Source organism: Desmodus rotundus, chromosome 7, assembly GCF_022682495.2.
Source record: "Desmodus rotundus isolate HL8 chromosome 7, HLdesRot8A.1, whole genome shotgun sequence".
NCBI lineage: Eukaryota > Metazoa > Chordata > Mammalia > Chiroptera > Phyllostomidae > Desmodus > Desmodus rotundus.
Genome location: NC_071393.1, coordinates 92,909,753 through 92,927,817, shown reverse-complemented (window position 1 = coordinate 92,927,817; position 18,065 = coordinate 92,909,753). Strand labels below are relative to the sequence as shown.

General features: G+C 48.2%; 2 protein-coding genes across 4 annotated transcripts in view; one reads left to right on the top strand and one right to left on the bottom strand.

The window, feature by feature from the left end:
• Positions 1-12,098, top strand: part of CA12 (carbonic anhydrase 12) — a 59,001-nt gene extending 46,903 nt beyond the window's left edge. Inside the window, exons 9-11 of one of the 3 annotated variants that reach the window (XM_053927701.2) lie at positions 7,616-7,648; positions 8,442-8,529; positions 9,608-12,098. In XM_053927701.2, the coding sequence (XP_053783676.1) occupies positions 7,616-7,648; positions 8,442-8,529; positions 9,608-9,680 (194 nt within the window). In that variant the 3' untranslated portion in view covers positions 9,681-12,098. Of the gene's footprint in view, positions 1-714; positions 3,470-7,615; positions 7,649-8,441; positions 8,530-9,604 lie in introns of those variants that run through there. The other 2 variants (XM_024567430.3, XM_053927702.2) reach the window with 2 other exon arrangements.
• The window catches only part of APH1B (aph-1 homolog B, gamma-secretase subunit), a 69,065-nt gene that overhangs the window by 25,183 nt on the left and 25,817 nt on the right, over positions 1-18,065 (bottom strand). The window lies entirely within an intron of this gene.

The window sequence follows — 18,065 nt, the reverse complement described above, 5'->3', positions numbered from 1 at the left end:
GCTTTAGAAACAGGCCCTTCTGAATCAACCCCAACATCTGGTCAGAATTATGTCCTTTGCCAGTTACTTAACCAAGCACTGCCCAAGAGTTTCTCATGTTCTCTCCTCCAGATACTACTAGTTAAGGTAATTCCCCTCAATTTTCTGGTCTGATAACTCAGCCTGTGAGCAAAGGACCTTCCTAAAGATGGAGAATGCACTGGATATGTAATGACGACTGTGAAATCTTCTTTCCCAGGAAATGCTTCGAACGTACAGAATTACCCCTTTGTGATCTATTCTGGATATAACTTTCTCTTTTCCTATTCCTGTAAATGGAGTATGTAGTAGTCAAAGGTTAAGTGGAAATACTTCAACTCATAAATAAAATAAAAAACTCTGCCTGGAGATAAGGAACTTTGCCCACATAGGTAGAGTTTTGCTTGTGATTCAAAGATAATGATCAGTTCTGTTCTCTGGGCTAGTGTATACAAGTCACAAGTCACAAACCATGGGGCACAGAGTGACAAGGACTCCCCTTAGTCAGAAGTAGGTTCAAGGCCTCACTTCGTTTCCTCATGGCTGTATGATGTGGACCAATGAGGTCCTTTCTTGGGCCTTGCTGTCCTCGGCCATAGGATAACAGGTTGGACTGGGTGAGCTAACGACCTTCCAGTGCTAATATGTTATGATTCCAAGTGTCTAACGACTGCCCATCCTGACTTTACATTGCAGGGACAGTGTTTGAGGGCAGATACAGAGGATCAGAAGAAACCACGCAGGAACTTGAGTCTGACATCCCAAAGTAACCCTCCACTTGTAACTGTCAGCTGTGGCATTGGGAGTAATTAGCCATCTTCTTAGACCGGCAGCGGTCTAAGCTGGCGCTTGCAGACTGGGCAGTGCAGTCAGAAGCGTAGCGGGGTGCTTCGGTAGACCCTCCCAGCCTGGCCAGGGGAGCTGGAGGGGCGTCCAGGCAGAAGCCCACATCCAGGCTTGGCATGTCCAGATCAAAGCCCAAATGCAGCTTTGCCACTGCCCCTCCTGCACAGCTCACCCGGAGCTGCTGCTTTCAGGAGCCCAGGCTGGGCCCAGCTCTCTCCTGGGAGTGAGAATCCATGGCAGTCCAAGGCAAATCTGTTCATTTGGAGGCTGATTATAGAAACTTGGCCAGAATTCTGCCCTCCCTCTCACTCCCAAAAGACGCAGGGAGCAAACGGGGCTGTCACCAAGGAGCAGCGAGGAGGCAGCCCCAGAAGAGGGGAGCCCCAGGGCACCTGTAATCAAAAGGGCCTCTCACAGCAACCTGACGCGGGCCTCGGATGCTGTGGGAAAGGCGTATGAGTGAGCCTGTTTGCCAGTGTGAACCTTGAGCGATTTGGACTCGACTACTTGTCCAGTCTGCCACTGAGGCGTGCCTGTCATCAGGTGTGGTTTACTCAGGGTTTTCTCTGGAAGTTGTTAGGAACTTTGGAGTTGGCAAATTTCACCAGGAGGAAAGTAATGTTAAGGAAACCCTCGGGGAGAGAAAGTTCATGGACTTTAAGAGGAGGATCTGAGACTTAACTGGGTTGGAACTGGGACTGAATTGTTTAACTTGACCCTGCTTTTTCCTGAGCTGTGCTTAGAGAGGAGTACAGGCCCCGGTTTCTGTGCTCAAGATGGGTACAGTCTAGCCGTGGCTTCGTCCCAGGGCAGGGTTCTTCTGCCCATGCACTACTGGCAGTGGGGGCTGGGTAATTCTGGTTGTGGGGGACTCTCCTGGGCACTGGAGCATTGGCAGCACCCTTGGCTTCTACCTGAATGCCAAGGATGCCTGTCGAATCCCCACCCTTTATCGTAGCCAAAAATGTCTCCAGACACGGCCTAATCTCTCTGGGGAAGGAGGGCCAAAACTGCCCCTGACCGAGAACTACTGCCCCGGGGTCTGTACACGATTTGCCTAGGCCCGGACTGATGTCTCCCACTCAGATCACAGGATTCTAGAGTTCTAGATCATGTGCCCTGGTCTTCATTCTATTACAGTATGACATTTTCAATCTGGTGATGGTTACCCCAAGACAGTAAGGTTGGGGTTACTAATATAGAACAATCAAACCCAAGAGAAACTCTGATCCCCGTATTTTTTTAGAACATGTTTTTTTTTATATATACTTCAGTATGTCCAAGGCCAGGAGTAGTGGATGACAGAGAATTATCCACCCTTAAGATTACACAGCTCTTTATCAGGGGTCCAGATGTCTCCCAGGTAGCAACTTTCTTCAGAATCCCTTCATCGATCTTCTCCTTCCCTTTTGTACAGGTTTTTCTCTCATAAATGTTTTTTGTTGCCTTTGGTGAAAATGCCCACTCTTTATGGAGAGGTGAAAGTCGTACCAGGCACTTTTTTCAGCTCTTAAAAGGTGCCCCTTCTAAGTGGCACAGACGGAAACTTGAGCTGAAGAGGGGAAATAAGACTCATGTCCTTAAGGTGGGACCCTGGAGGGAGGGAACACATCCTGGGACCACTCTGGGTCTCGCAGGAAGTCAGGCGCCCAACGTGAGGAAGGTGAAGGACTGCAGAGGCAGATTTACAGTCCAGGGGCCTGGTTCTTGGTTCCTTTAAAATGACCTCTTAGCCACAGATACCAACCTGGGTCCAGATGGTGATGGGCAGTCCCTCAAGGGCCCATCAGGGCTAAACACGAATGTTGTGTAGCCCTACTTTCAACCTGTCAGGGGCCAGAGGAAGCCAAAAAGTTTCTATAATCATGCCTTTGGTGGGCCTGCTCTGAGCAGCTGCATGCCGCCCGCCAGAGAGCTGGAGCCAGCTGCGGCACACTTAGCCAAGGGCGGGGCGGGGTGCAGGGGTGGGGCTCTCACCCACTGCGAGTCTATGGAGTAGCACGATTAGAATCTGCTTGACCCTAAGTGAACTGGGTAGTTTCATAAAGCCTTTAAAGAGGAGACAGAGAGAGAAAAAAATCTTACAAAGCTAAGATGGCTAATTATCTAATTTTTTTGACTAGAATGTATGCTTTGTGGTTATTGACCTTGTGTTTCTAAAAGTTCCTATTTGTAAATAAAGTCTATGAGATGGGAAAGTATCAATTCTTCCAAAGTATCCAACTCCCCCTGGATACAGGGGGCTGAATGAATAGTCAGGAGTAATCATCAAACGTGCTAAGCAGGCAAGTCCCAGCCCTTCATCTAAAGCAGTTTAACGCACTGCGTGTTTTCTGAGCGCACCCCAAGTTAGGCACTGTGGGGAACAGGAAGCCCCACCATGGATGTTGTCTTGCTCCTAACAACATACCTCTGGCAGAGGGCAGACCGTGTGCAGAAAAGACAATGGGCAAAGGCATCAGGCAGACAGCCGGAACTGCGTGTGCGTGTACACCCGCACCCACGGTGTAGGGCCTCCCTCAGCACGGCAGCTACTGTCACGGGTGCACACCGTTGACTCTGCCCACGCTATCCCCTTTGGGATGTCCCGACCTCTTCCACCTGGGAGATTCTTTCAAAACCCAACTCTAATCATGCCCTCCCAGAAGTCTTCTCCATTCCCCTGAAGGTGACTTATGGCCTCCTTCTTCAGTGCAGCCAGAATAACGTGTTCATCTCTGTGATTCTTAGCGCACCACCGGCCACTGAGTTACTACTATACAGAAAAAGGAAAAAATGTCTGTAGTATCCACACACTACAAGCCCCTTAAGGAAGGGACGATTGTGCCTGGCATTGTGCCTGGTGCTCATGACAAGTCTGAAAGAAAGTAACCAATCTGTCTCCCTGCCTCTCCCCTCACCAGTGTCTTCCCTGCAGAATTATTTGAACATGAGCCTGGCCGATTGTGAAATATTAGTTTGTCTTATCTTGTTTTGTTATCAATTTGCCAACAGCATCAATTCATTTAAGAAAAATTAAAGATCAGAACTTAGCTGCCAAGTTTTGAAAGCCTGACAGGGAGTTGCCTAGAGGCACTATCAGGCTTTCCGTGCTCTGGCCTGATGGGGATAAAAGGCCCCAGTCCCACCACCCATCATTCCTTCAGCACCGGCAGCCTGGCCGCCAACGGGAGCTGGCCATGTCACCCACCCCTAGGGTGCCCCTTGGGGCAATGTGGCTCTCTCTTCTGGGCTGCAGGCCTGCAACCTGGAAGGCAAAGCCCCCAGTCCCCATCATGGCTGCAGAAAACTGGTTCCCTCATGTAATCCGGTGGTAACTTTTTTTGGCAGATTTGTAGAAATTACTTCTTTCTTCAGTTATTTCTTTATAGTGTTAATAAGTAAAGGTCCCCAGTTAAATATGTCCTCCAAATACAGGAATGTTCTGCAGTAATCAGAGGCATCTTCCTTCATCCAAAGGGGGGAGCTAGCATGTGGGTACCTTGAGTCTATGAATTGTATGAAGCATAATAGTAAGAGTTTTACCATTCGAAACTGGATTACCAAAACTCTCCCTGCCTCTTTCTGTTTTCACTATGTAACATGTCACCTGCCAAAACAGTCCATACTTTAAAATAATACTTTGAAAAGGATTGTATTCCTCTTTATTCAAAATTCTGTTTGAACAAACAGAATTGCAAATAGACCTAGAAAATGCTAGACTTGTTCCAGGAACCTCAAGCTGTGTCAATGAGGCGCTTGTTCCTCCGGCTGGACCTTTCTGTTTGCACTTGAGGCTTCAGAAGACCTCAAAAGCAGTTAAGCCACATCCTTCGGTCCAGCAAGACGCCAGTGGAAGACGCAGCTCCTGAGCCAGCCAGACCAGGTAGCAATGCCCCTGTGGCAAGCAGCTTGCCGATCTCCTTCAGGGGTCTGCACCTTCCTGGGTGAGGCATGTGACAGCCAAGTCCCTCTGTATCTATGTGGTTTCCTTCTGTGTCTCGTATTGCTGTATCTCTGCTCACCCTGACTCATATGAGAGCTCCTATGGTGAGTGGGTTCTCCCCCATGTCTGTACAGTGGGCACCCTTTTACCAGCCAGCTCAGGAGTCCCTTTGCTACTTCCTCATCCAGTGGCTCTCGGGGGCCATCTCTGTCAACCAGCCTGCCTCTGTTTCTCCCGTCTGTCCCATTGATCTTTACTGGGAACTGCTTGTCTTATTCGCTGTTCAGAAACAAACCATTTCTTTGTTTAATCTGCAGATGAAGGTCTCTAGCTCTGTCTCTCCTGTGCCATCTTTGATGCCAGTTCTTGATAGTATCCCAGAGGATCTACTGTGACATAGGCCTTGGTTTGTCTCTCTGGGCCTTAGTTCTCCAGTTGCCCCTACCAGCTCTCCTTCTACCCCCTTAAGTCTCCCTGGCTGTTCTACTTTAGTTAGTAGATGCTTTGGTAGCTGCCTCCCATGGGACCCCAGCCCTGTGAGCTTTGTCCAGCTCTGCAAAGCAGCCCTGCTTCCTTGATGGATGGTGCCATCTCAACTGGCAGGGGTTGGCACCCAACATCTTCCTGCCCTGGGCTTCCCGCAAGGGAGAATTCTTCTTCTGTAGTGGGTTATGCTCTTTGCTAGCTCAGTCAGGCTGCTTTGTTTTTGCTGTAGCAAAGTCTTAGCTAAAAGCATCTGTCCCAGTCTCTAGGGCTTTCTTTGTCTTCATGGTTGCTCCATCTCCCTTCACTGTTTCCAAGGAGAGGCCACTTAGGCCCTGGAGCAAGGAACCCGGGCTAAAGCCCTGGGTAAAATTAGGCTGTTATTTATAAGGCCTAATATAGCCAAGGGCACTGCTCAGTGAACCAGGAAGCCAGATTTTCCCTCTAGACAAGACCCCAAGCTGGGCTCTTGAGGAAAGTCCCATCTCTGTAGGCCCTGCTTCTGCAGACTTTGCCCAGCTCCCTCAGACCGGGCATGGAGCAGCTCCTCCAGCCCTGGAGCCAGCTGCTCAGCAGTCTGGGGCCTCGTGGCTCTGAGGATGTCTGAGCCAACTGTGAAAGTAAGGACTTCAGAAATTGTCCAGTTTGGTTGGCTTAGCCAAGTGGTCAGGCTTACTAGCAACAGTCTTCTGTGGTGAGAACTAGTTTGGTACCACAAGCATCTGGAGTTTTAGGAAGAACAAATGTGTATTTCATCAAAAGGCTCAGAAAGGAAACCATGACTAGTTGGGGGTTTTCTGGGTTGTTGTTTTTTTAAGATTCCAGAGGTTCTGGTTGCCTCTACGTACCTTAAAGAGAAAAAAAAAAACTACGGCGTGCAGAGGCCACAGCCATGCAGGGAACAGAGCATATGCTGTGCAAACACTTGACACTCTTCCCAGGGGAAACTCGTGTCCCGAGTGTCTCCCCAGGCCACAGGACTGATCCCCGTGTTCAGGTTACAAGAGGAGGCCTGGGACAGGGAGTCAGGCCAGGGGAGCCACTCTCTGCCACTTGGGAGGCCGTGGGCTACTGGTGGTGGCTGACAAGAGCAAAGAGAATAGGTCACCCTGTCCTTTGTGGACAGCTCCCCTCCATACCAGCTCTGTTTACCCTTACAACAGCCCAGGACCACCTGGGGAAGCCAACCAGAGAGGCTGCAGACTCAATATGAGATTGTGGAAGACAGCAGTAGGGAAAGGACATGGGGCTGATGGCTCCCAGGGAATCAGCCAGACTCTGGCCCCATGATGGAAGGGTTGAGCAAAACCTTACCCTGCAGTCTCAGGCCCATTCCCTAGGTTGTCCAGTGGCCAAAGGGTAAGTTCCTGGCCCCCTGCTGGCATCTCATACTTGGTCAGGGCTCACTCAGGGTGTCGGCTGCCACAGTGGGCTCTAAGGACACAGGCTCTGTCTGCTTAGTGTCGGGCTGGGTGGCCACCTTCTGCACAGCTCTGGCCTAGAACAAGCACCCTGCCACACACACGCATACATGCGTTAACTAGAAGTTTCTACTAAAGTCAGAAAACCACTAGAGTGTATGTGTAAACAGGGACTTTCTTTAGAAGGAGGCCCTGACTGGGAGACTAGGGAGTATTTCTAAGATTCTGGAAGAAGCAGGCTGGGTAGCCCAGGGGGGCTTCATGACTGGGTTTCTCGGTCTTACTGAAGAAGATGGAGTCACCCATGACCCTCGCAGGGGTGTCCCTGACTATGGGATTTCTCCTTAGATAGCTGGACACTGTCTCAGTCCCACTGAGGACTCCTGACCACCCCATTTATCTGCAACAATAACTTGCTGAGAGAAACCACAGTCCTGGTTCCACACAGCACAGAAGGGAGGCTGGCACGGAGCAGGAATTTCTTCAGTTTACCCAGTGGGGCCAGAGAGAAAATAGAACCAAGCCAACACAAGACTGAATGGGACAGGGCAGAAATCTGGTGACAGGTTCCAACTAAGCTCCACCAGCCCCAGAACATGGCAGGTTCCTCACTGAGGAAGAGGGGTAGGTACCAGAGAGGCAGATAACAGCCTGCCTGAGTAGACTGCCCAAGTATCCTTTCTCACTTTCCACTTTGGCCACTTTGTATTAAAAGCTGGAGTTTTGGCCAAGCCAAGAGACTGCTGTGATTAACAAACATCGGAAAGAAGGACCACTGTGTGAATCCCCAGGGTGGGCAGTTCCCTCTACCCCATCTGCATAACCCCAATACCTCCAAACAAAATGTGGAGCTTCGACATGTTGGTCAAACCTACCACGGTTTGGCTTGGTTAATTTCCAATCTTTTCTTCTCCTTTTGAAGTGCGAGACCCTACCTACGCAGGACTGAGTCTGGGTATGTGGCTGTCTGGCCGTGCATGTGCAGCTGGTGATCGCTGTGATTCCCTGTGTGATCAAGCCTGTGATACTTGCAGCCCATCCTCTGTGCTTCTCTGTGCTATTGCTCTGGCTCCTGGCGCCTTCTCACTGTGAGCCTTACTGTCAAATCACTCTCTGATTCAAAGATGAACTGCCAATCAAATGCTCCCCTAATGAAAGACCTAATCACTCCATATAGCATGCGTACAAAGAGCCTATCTAAGATCTTCTGTTGGCCATGGTGGAAAGCCATTGCCTAAAAACATGCCTGAGCCCAATGTGGAGGTCGGGTGACTGGCTACTTGACTTTGGGCATGGGACCCTGGTTGTTTTGGACTGCTAGGACTGTGCAATGGAACTTGGAGGGTAACCCTGATAAAGAGGTAACCTAATGGGCCTTAAGCCCAGCAAGCAGCAATGGAGTAAGTTCTTAGTCTGTAACCCAGATTTCTCAAAGTATGGTGCATGGGCCACACACATCAGCATCAGCCAGAAGTGTTTGATTAAAATGTAGATGCCTGAGCTCCACCCCAGATTGACTCAGTCTATGAGGGTTGGACTCAAAAGAAGCCTACATTTTAAACAAGCTCTTCAGATGGTCCTGGTGCAAATTTGAGAAGCCCTGCTGGAGAATGACCACATTTTGCAAACGGCCCCTTCTAAGTACTCCAGCCAGTCCTAATAAACCAAAGACCAGAACCTGAGACCGTATGTGGAGAAATTACATCTTTTGGTGGGTGATCATGCTGCTGTCATTTGCCTTTACCCAGGTATCATCCTTTTGGTGGCCCTGGCTGGTGCTCTTGGCATCTGCATCGTCCTGGCAGTATCCATTTGGCTTTTCAAAAAGAAGAGGAGGTGAGCTGGTTTTGCTTTGGAATGGGAGTGGGTGGCTTATGTGCCCAGGAGGGAAAATCTGTCTGGGAAGGCAGCCTGCATGACGAAGAGTCCCTGTCACCTGTACCAACACTTTTGTTCCTTTGCATGAGATGCTGGTCATTCAAGGGTCACTGTGCCTAGAGCCGAGGTGAGTCTGCCAGCCTTGCTGCCACTGCTAAAGCCCTGGACAAGCCTCTTGCTTTGGCAGGGAGGTCCCATTTGCCTAAATAAAAGCAGCAAGGCTGTCTTCCTTCTCAGAGCTGTACATTTATTGGGGTGACATGGGTTCATTAAATAGGTTTCAAGTGTACAATTCTATAATGCATCATTGGTATATCACACTGCGATCACCCCCCTATAAAGTCTAGTCTGCTTCCATCACTATTTATCCTCTTTACCCTCTTCTACCTCCCCCGACTCTCCTTCCCTCTGATAGTCGCTCCACTGATGTCTGTGTCTATGAGGTTTGTCTTAATCCCTTCACCTATTTCACCCAGCCCCCCAAGCCATGACACCCCTCAACAGCTGTCAGTCTGTTCTCTGTATCTGTGGGTCTATTTCTATTTTGTTTATTTTGTTCATTAGATCCCACTGTAAATGAAACCATACGGTACTTGTCTTTTGTGAATCCAAAAGTGAAGGTGAAGGGAAACTTGATTTATCACTCACATTAATTATTAATGCCCTTTGCTCGTGTTTTTGTCATGTTCATTTTTTTTAAAACCTAACTTATTTTTCCTGGCATAAAAAAAGAAACGATGCCAGGAACCCTGCTATGGACTCAAAGGTTTGAGGCAGGGGCAGAAATGAGACCTTCTTCAAAGTGCAGGCCTAGTATTATCAGGTGTTAAAGAAGAACAGTTGGAAAATGAACAGGTTCCATTCTGGTTCATCTTTATCTGCAGCATTCCCTCCTAAAACCAACAGAACTGGGGAAAGGTCCCAAAGAAAGGAATCTGACCCTAAGAACTTGCCTCATTCCACAGCCGAGCCAGGCTGCACTCTACTTCTCTCCCCTTTGACTAATAAGACTCTTGTGTTCTTCTTGTTCCAGTAGCAAAACGGCTGACAGCAGCAGGGGAGTCATTTACAAACCAGCCATCAAGAAGGAGACGGAGGCCCACGCCTGAGGCCCCGGCCTCCAGGCCCATCCGAGGAAGGACTTTGCTTTGGGTGGCACGCACTGGGTCTCCCTGGACACTTGAAATACCTGAGGGTTCTATGGAGCTCACCCCGCAGACAGGCCAGACACCTGAGGGGCCTCTAGCTGGGCGCCCCACCATCCGGATGCTACGGCTGCTCTCAGTGAGATGATGGATGGGAAGAGCGCACCAAGGGGGCCGGGACTCTGAGCTGTCTGCTTCATCTGTGTGAGACCAGTAAGAGGTCTGGATTCTGGGGAGACAAACCATGTCACCTGGCGGGGCTGTTATTGATTGAAAAACACTTTTATTCAGAGGCTCACTCAAGTGTGGTTTCAAATGTCCTGGAAATTCTGCTCCTCGTCCCATCCTTCAAACCAGAAAGTACGCCCTCTGCTTAGGTTCTGCTTTTGATACTCAACTGTGTTTTCTCAGGGAAGGTGTTGCTGTCTCGCTCTCATTTCCCTCTGCCATGACAAAACCTTTAGTCTGACCTGTCAACCTGGGGCATTGTGGGGGGAGTGGGGGGTGGGAAGCATTGATAATAGGAGAGATCAAGGTGTCTGAGACAAAAAGAAAACAAGAGACATTCTTTAAAAGACAGTAGAAGCATTTTCACAGCTGTGTCCTTTAAATCAGACAGACCTTAGAGAGAGAATGGGAGGACACGTAAGATCTGGAAACTCTCAGGAGCCGTGAGTGTGACAAGGACAAGTATTAGGCCCAAGCCCAACCTCCTACTGGTAGGGCAGTTATATTTTATACCCTACAGATTTTATAAATAATTAGGCTACTCCTTGAAAATGTGCTGTTGCTTTCTCTCTCCTAGAGCAGATATGAGTACTGAGAATCTGGAGAAAATAGGCAGATGCAAAATGATTGAACAGCTCTGTCTCTTGTGACCAAATTTCACTTCTGCCACCTTTGTGGGGGCCCTACTGTCAACCAGGAACTGGTACTTACCTACTTCTCTGACCTTGAGGATGTTGAACCATGGCTTGCTTAAAATATATTTTCAAGGCATAACAGCAGGAAGTCATCTGTGCTGGGGCTGGCAGCATGGTATTCAGGGACCAAACTAAGGGAATGTTACATAGATTCCGTGTGGTCTCCTCCTGAAGTCCCAAAGGCAGTTTCTGAGAAGCCCAAACTCCTTCCCACTGATGCAAGAGCCCCGCAGAAACCTGTCAGTCCCATGACAGAGGAGGAGCCCCCACCACCCACCTCCCGCAGTCAGCACCTCCCAGCTCCCCGAGAACTTCTGGTTCCCAGTCTCATATTGATTGACAGCACAGAATGTCCACTTGAAGCACTGGTTTCTTTGTCATTGTTTCCTTTTGTCCCTCCCTTTAACTCTGAGATGTCTTTCTCTACTGTCACAACCTTTCGTAGCTACGCGAGACCTGTCTCTGTAGCTTGTTTGCCAGGCAGAGTTACACATGACCTCATGGAGACGCGAAAATGTGGGTGTTCACGAGACCTCTAACAGTGCTGGGGCCTGAGGCAGCGTCCCGCTCCTGCCTTTAGCACCCCCAATGCTGATCAAATAACAGCAGGGACAACCCCCATGACCGAGCAGTGTGATTTAGGGGATGCTTTCTTGGCCTTGGCCCAAAGTTGCCAATCAGAAACCAAACAAATGGCTCCAGAGCCAAGGGACTAGCTCAGAAAGCTCTCTACACCTTTTACAGACAAATTTTGTGAGAGAACAGAGAGATCACTGTACCTGGCACAATGGCTTTCATAAAAAGAAAGACGAGTTGGCTAGTGACAACAGTGGAATTTCTCTTGTCCTCCTCCCCCCTCAGCACAGCCCAGGCCCCTGTTTCGTGCCCCTCGTGGCTGAGACAAAGCAAAGCCAAGGAAGCAAACACAAGGCTCCCAGAATCAATAGGTGACTTCCCTGCTAACCCTGAAGGGACTCCTGAGGCTCCACCTTAGGAACTGGGAAACTTTCCTCAAGCTTCACTCATTCCACCGACACCAGTCCCCACAAAAGGGAACCAGTGCCGCGGTGAGGGGCACGAGAAGGCCCTGGCTATCTGCCTCTCACTACCGGGGGTCTTAAGTCCCTGCTTTGTTTCTTTAGTATTATCTGGTAAAAATCACGCAAACCAATACCTGTTTTCTTAACAGACATTCTAGTGTTTTGCTGCACTGACTTTCATCCCACTCCAAGCTCAGACCTTAAACTCTTCCTGCCTTCAGTGAGCCCTCTGAAGGACTCCTGGCCAACCCTTGGGGGCACAGGGTTCTGCAGCAACCCTGTCCCTGTGCCCCAGATGGACCATAGGCTGCTGTGATGAAGGTCCACTCAGCACTTCTGTGTGTATTGTACGAATGATTGTAATGAAGACGTACACTGCAAATATGAGAAATTATAAATAAAAAGTTGTTCACATGAGACTGGGTTTTTTGGAGGTGAGGTTAAAGCTCTACTATTGGCAAAGCACTTTGAAGTTTCCTATCTATGGTGATAAGTAACCAATCAGAGTAAGTAATCATGTCATTTGCATCCAGGTCTTAGAACCTGGCTCCAAAGGAAAACACTGAGGTACTTAATCACTTTACTGAGCACGGAGGCCTGTGGCTGTGCTGCCCCAGGGTCGCACAGATGCACACTTAGGGGAGCTGGGGAGTCTAGGGTGATTAGGGAAAGAACCCGGGGAAAAAGTCAGATTTCAACAGATGTTTGGAAAAGATGGAGATGTTCTTTACCAGAGTGCAGGAGTACAGGAATCGAGTCTTATGTCTCTTTACTGGGTATTGTACCTAGTAGGGGGGTAGCTTCCCTTGGTTGCCTGACTGACTGTTACCTTATTTTTGGATCCTTTTTGTGAAACATGCTAGCACCTTCCATATGATCTTGTTTGTCTAATTCCAGATTTCACGTTCTGGTTTGCTAAAGGAGGCAGTCCTCTGAAGGTTACAAATAGGCCCATCAACGTTTGTTTGAGTTACCTAGAGAAGCTTCCAGCTTCCACGTCAGTTGCCCTATGACTGAGGCAGGTGCAAAAGATGTCATCTCCCTTCTCTCTCCACAGCCTTTCCCCACAATTCCCTGAACTCCAGTTTTACCTGTGGGGATGCTCAGGAAGTGTGGCGGCCAGGGCCAAGGGTGGGCAGAGGGGTCTCAAGTCCTCCTTCAGTTTGGCCATTACCCCCTCACTGAGACCACAGCTAAGTGGACAATCTAGACCTCACAGTCCAGCAGAAGTACTATAAAATATAATGTAAGACACGTGAAATTTCCAAGTTCTAGCAGCCCCAACAAAGTAAAAAGGAACCAGTGACATTAATTTTAATATATTTTATATAACTCAATAGATCCAAAATACTGTAATCTCAATGTGTAGTCAGTATTTTAATATGAAATATTTTCATTTTTTTCATACTAAGTCTGAAATCTAGTGTGTATTTTATACTTCTAGCCCATCTCAATTCAGATGCTATATTTTCATTGAAAGTATTTGGTCAATATCTGGACTTCATACAATTTACACTTGAAAAAGCAGATTCATATACTTGCTCCCAAGACACTTTTTCCAAGTAATTGAATCAATCAACTTTTAAATTTAAACTTACTACAATGAAATAAATTGAGTTGCTCAGTTTCACTAACCACACTCCAAGTGTTCAGTAGCCACATGTGCCAGGGCCAGCACAGCCACTGTGCATGTATGGAGAAGTAATGTTTTCCTTTGACATAGCCTATGAGCTGGTGAAACATAGAGGGCTTTCACACAAAAATAAACCCTGGCAGAAAGCTCTGGGGAGGGTGCGGGGTGAGGGATGGGGAATGGGAGGTAGAGGATATGGATATTGAGAAAGGAAGATATGGAGGGCAGTAGAAAAGAGGGCTGATGGAAAATCAGGCAAGGCTGGCTGGTGTGGCTCAGTGGATTGAGGGCCAGCCTGCGAACCTAAGGATTGCCGGTTCAATTCCCAGTGAGGGCACATGCCTGGCTGGGGGTGCATAGGCACTGATGTTTCTCTCCCTCTCTTTCTCCCTCCCTTCCCCTCTCTCTAAAAATAATATTTTAAAAAATCAGGCAAGTGACTCCAGCCTGAGGCATCCCAGAGCCTTGTCAGGACAGGCTGTGGACACAAGGGCAAATGGTTAACTGCAGGGGCTAGTCAGGGAGGCAGGGGCGGGGTTACCTAAGGTAGGTCCCTGGCCAAGTGCTAGCTGCCACCCCACCCAACCCCCATCTCCTCAGAGTCCTAAACTTCCTACACTTGACCAGGTGTCTTCACTCTTCTGGAGCCTGCCAGCTCCAAAGGGGTGAGCACCTGAAACCTCAGTCTCTTGAATTGGTAGCTGTGCCCCTATTAGAATAAGCCATCCATCTTCCTTCCTTCCTTCCTGTCTTCCTGTCTTCCTCCCTTCCTTCCTTCCTTCCTTTGAGGTGTGGAAAGAAGTCTTGAAACTGGACCTCTGGGGCCACCTGTGGGGAAGCGGAGGTGTCACCTGTGCAGTGGGCGCCATTTGGGCCTTATCGTTCATGTCGCACTGGAAATGGCCTCACAGGGATGCATGGCCAGGGAATGGAGGGAAGGTGTGACACCGCCACAGAGGAGGAACCCTGTGCCTCACCCGTGCCCTTCCATTACAGAATGACTGCACAGGGAGAAGGGCCCATGGTGGTATGGAATTATTCACCATAAAGACTTACTGCGACCAGGTCAGTGTATCCTTACGACTGCAAGTCAGTCAGGGAGTCAGTATTGCCTCCTACTTGTATACCCTTGACTGTTTCCATGCACCTGCACTCCCCCAATCCTGGGAAAGCAGGAGCACTGCCCTTATCTCGTAACTAGGAAACTAACCAAGGGCTCCGGCTCTGGGCTAGGACAAGGTCACACAGCTCCTGCAGTGCTAGGATCTTCGGTGACAATGTGGGGTCCACCTTCCACCGCTCCAGTGACATGGACACATCTTCTTACAAAAGAATTTACTATATTTATCTCAGTCACACTGTAACTTCATAAAACCCCTCGGGCTAAAGGCACTAAAGTCATCTGTGCCAATGATTTCTGGAAAATCAACAACGACCTCCTGCCTCCAATCGGACTGGCAACTCTGAACCCTGGCCTCTGTTCAGCAAAGTCTGACCAAGGAGGGACAACTGCAAGTAAGCAAAGGAGTCAGCTCGGCTCCTGGGATGTTACCCTCACCTCCTATTTCGGTAGAGCAATTTCCCAAGGGCACATTCATTGAACTTCCCCTTTTCCTAAGGCTGAACTGGAGAGAAGGAATAAACACACGCACATGCACGCGCACACACACACAATTCCATCCGTATAAAGTTCTAAAATACGCAAACTATACTACAGTGACAGAAAGCAGAGCAGTGGTGCCTGGGGATGAGGTGGGGGAGAGTGGGGGGTGAAGGGACTGCAAAGGGGTACCAGAAATTGTTGAAGTGATGGATGTGTTCATTATCTTGATTGTGGTGATGGTTTCTCCACATATATCAAAACTGTTCAAATTTTACACTTTAAATATGTGCCATTTATCTTATATCCGTGGTACCTCCATAAAGCTGCCCCAAAAAGGAGGTATACAGTGATACCTCCCCGACACAGCCAAATGATGCCCTGCCTCACCTCGGCACTTCCACGCAGAGAGTGTCCTCCTGGTGCATGCAGGAGGAGGAACCTGTGGGGGCGAGCCCAGGGGGCACATGAGCTCCATTCACCTGGCTGGATATGGCCTCTCGGGACTCTAAGTCAAAGTCATTATTTCTGCCTGAGTTCACTCATTTCAAATATTAACTTTTAATTACCTGCAATGAAGACAACAAACATAGGGCCTAGGGGTTCAAGGGCAGACTGGGACCTCTATAGCAGCTCTGTGTCGGTGATGACGGAGTCAACTGGCTTCTCCAGAAGGAGCAGAGACTCCTCTGGTGAGGCAGGTAACATAACCAGTCAGTCCATCCGCTGAAACTAGTGTCCCGAGCTGCCTAGACAACCAACAGCAGCTCTCATGCATCTTAAGTTTTTCTCCCTCCCAGCTATCCAACACATAACCATGTGAAAATCTTTCCTGAATACGGTACATCCTTTCTGTGGAGAACACACATGGCCAGGAACTCACTCCCTGCCACTAGTCACTGGGTGAATCGGGCAATCATCTCCTTTGATACTGTGATATACTAAGCAATAAATATTTGGTCCCCAGTTCCTGGCACAGAGTTCCTAAATATTATTCATAGTAAGCCCCTAAGCCACACCTAAGTTTATGCTAAAGAGGTGATGCTGGAGTATGGGGGGGCTGCTTGCCCCAGGAACCAACCATATGATTAGTGGGTTGGTACTTCTGGCCCCACTCCCTGACCTTCAGGGATGGAAGAGGAGCTGGGAGTTTAGTTTAATCACCAGTGGCCAATGATTTAATCAATCAGGCCTACATAATGGAACCTCCATGAAAACCTTAAACTACAGGTTCAGAGAGCTCCCAATACGTGAAAGGTGCTGAGCCTGGAGAGGGCGCGGAAGCTCTGGCCCCTTCCCCAAACCTTGACTTATGTACCTCTTTATCTGGCTGTTCATCTGTATCCCTTGTAATATCCTGTATAGTAAACTGGTAAATACAAGTAAATGTGAGCTGTTCTAGCAAATCATCAGACCTAAGGAGGGATCATGGGAACCCACAATGTAAAGCCAGTTAGTCAGAAGCACAAGTGACAACCTTGGACTTGCAATCGGTGTCCTCAGTGGAGGCAGTCTTGTGGAATAGAGGCCCTAATCTGTGAGGTCTGCACTAACTTTGGACAGTTCGTGTCAGAATTGAGTTACATTGTAGCACATCCACAGCTGGTGTCTACAAGAGTTGGAGAATTGCTTGGTGTGGAAAACCCCATGCATTTGGTGTCAGAAGTATTATGGATAACCCTTTCTTTCTCATACCTCCTTATTCAAAAGCAAAGATTTAATGAACTTCTGTTTGCTAGGCACAGGCTAAGTGGTGGGGGCGCAACCATGATTTAGATAGAGTTCCAGTATTCAAGGATAATCAGTATCACAGTCTCACTTGGGGAGACAGGCAGAAACCACTAGTCATAACATACAGAAGAGAAGTATGAAGAGAATACTAGGTGTCCATCAATAGAAAAATGGCTAAACAAACTGTATAGCCATAGATGGAATCCTACTCAGCAAAAAGTTGCAAAATATGGCTATATGCAAAAACATGGATAACTCTCAGAAAATTATGTTGGGTGATGGAAGTCAGGCAGAAAAGAGTACATTTTGTGTTATCCCATTTATATGAAATTCAAAACAAGTGACACTAATCTATGGTGACAGAAGGTGGAACCAGCAGTCCTCTGTGGGAGGCGGGGAACCATCTGGGGAAAAGGAAATGTTCTATGTCTTGATGGGGGTGGTAGTTACACAGGTGTACACATTTGTCGAAACTCCTCTAATTATACACTTCAGATCTCTGCACTTTACTGTCTATAATTATTCCTTGATTTTAAAGCATGCTAGGGAATCACAGTGGAGAAAGCCACTTGCTTTTCTGAGTCTAATCAGGGAAGACTTCACAAACAGTCACATATTCTAAATATCCTCATTCTTTTTAAAGGCTGTAAAGGGTTCTGCTCTGAGGCAAAGCTCTATTGATAGACATTGTTGTGGATTCATTACAGTTACCTGAGGAATGCACACCTCCTCCCCTGGCTTACAAGTTAGGTGCAGAAAACCCTTCACCCCACCCTGGCTGGTGTGGCTCAGTGGACTGAGTGCTGGCCTGCAAACCAAAAGGTCACCAGTTCAATTCCCAATCAGAGCACATGCCTGGGTTGCGGGCTGGGTCCCCAGTAGGGGGTGCATGAGAGGCAGCCACACATTGATGTTTCTCTCCCTCTCTTCTTCCCTTCCCTTCTCTCTAAATAAATTAATCAATTTAAAAAATCTTAAAAACAAATCCCTTGGTCCCTAAGGATATTTCATTTAATAACACAGTCAATGTAAACCTGGAGCAGTTCTCATTGCAAATCAGAATGAAAAGGCATCATGTGGCTTTGAGGTTTGGGCCACAACAAATCTCTGTGTGGCCTTTCTAATGGCAAAGGCCAAGCTCGACCTCTTAGCTGCACTGTCTCTTCACCAAGGAGAAGAAAACCAAAGGACTCTATAGGCTGCTCAGGGTCACCTGGTAGAAACTAAACTGTGCTCTCCTTGTCAATCAACTCCCATCTTTAGCCACAATGATATGATACTTTATAAACTCACTGTTTTACAATTAGATTTTTCCAGGTGAGGTCCTGGGATCTCTGAGGATTCTCCTCCCCTTAAGGTTTAAGACGTCTCAAGAAACTTCTGTGCACCAATGTGTTCAGAACAGAGAAACGAAAAGGCCTT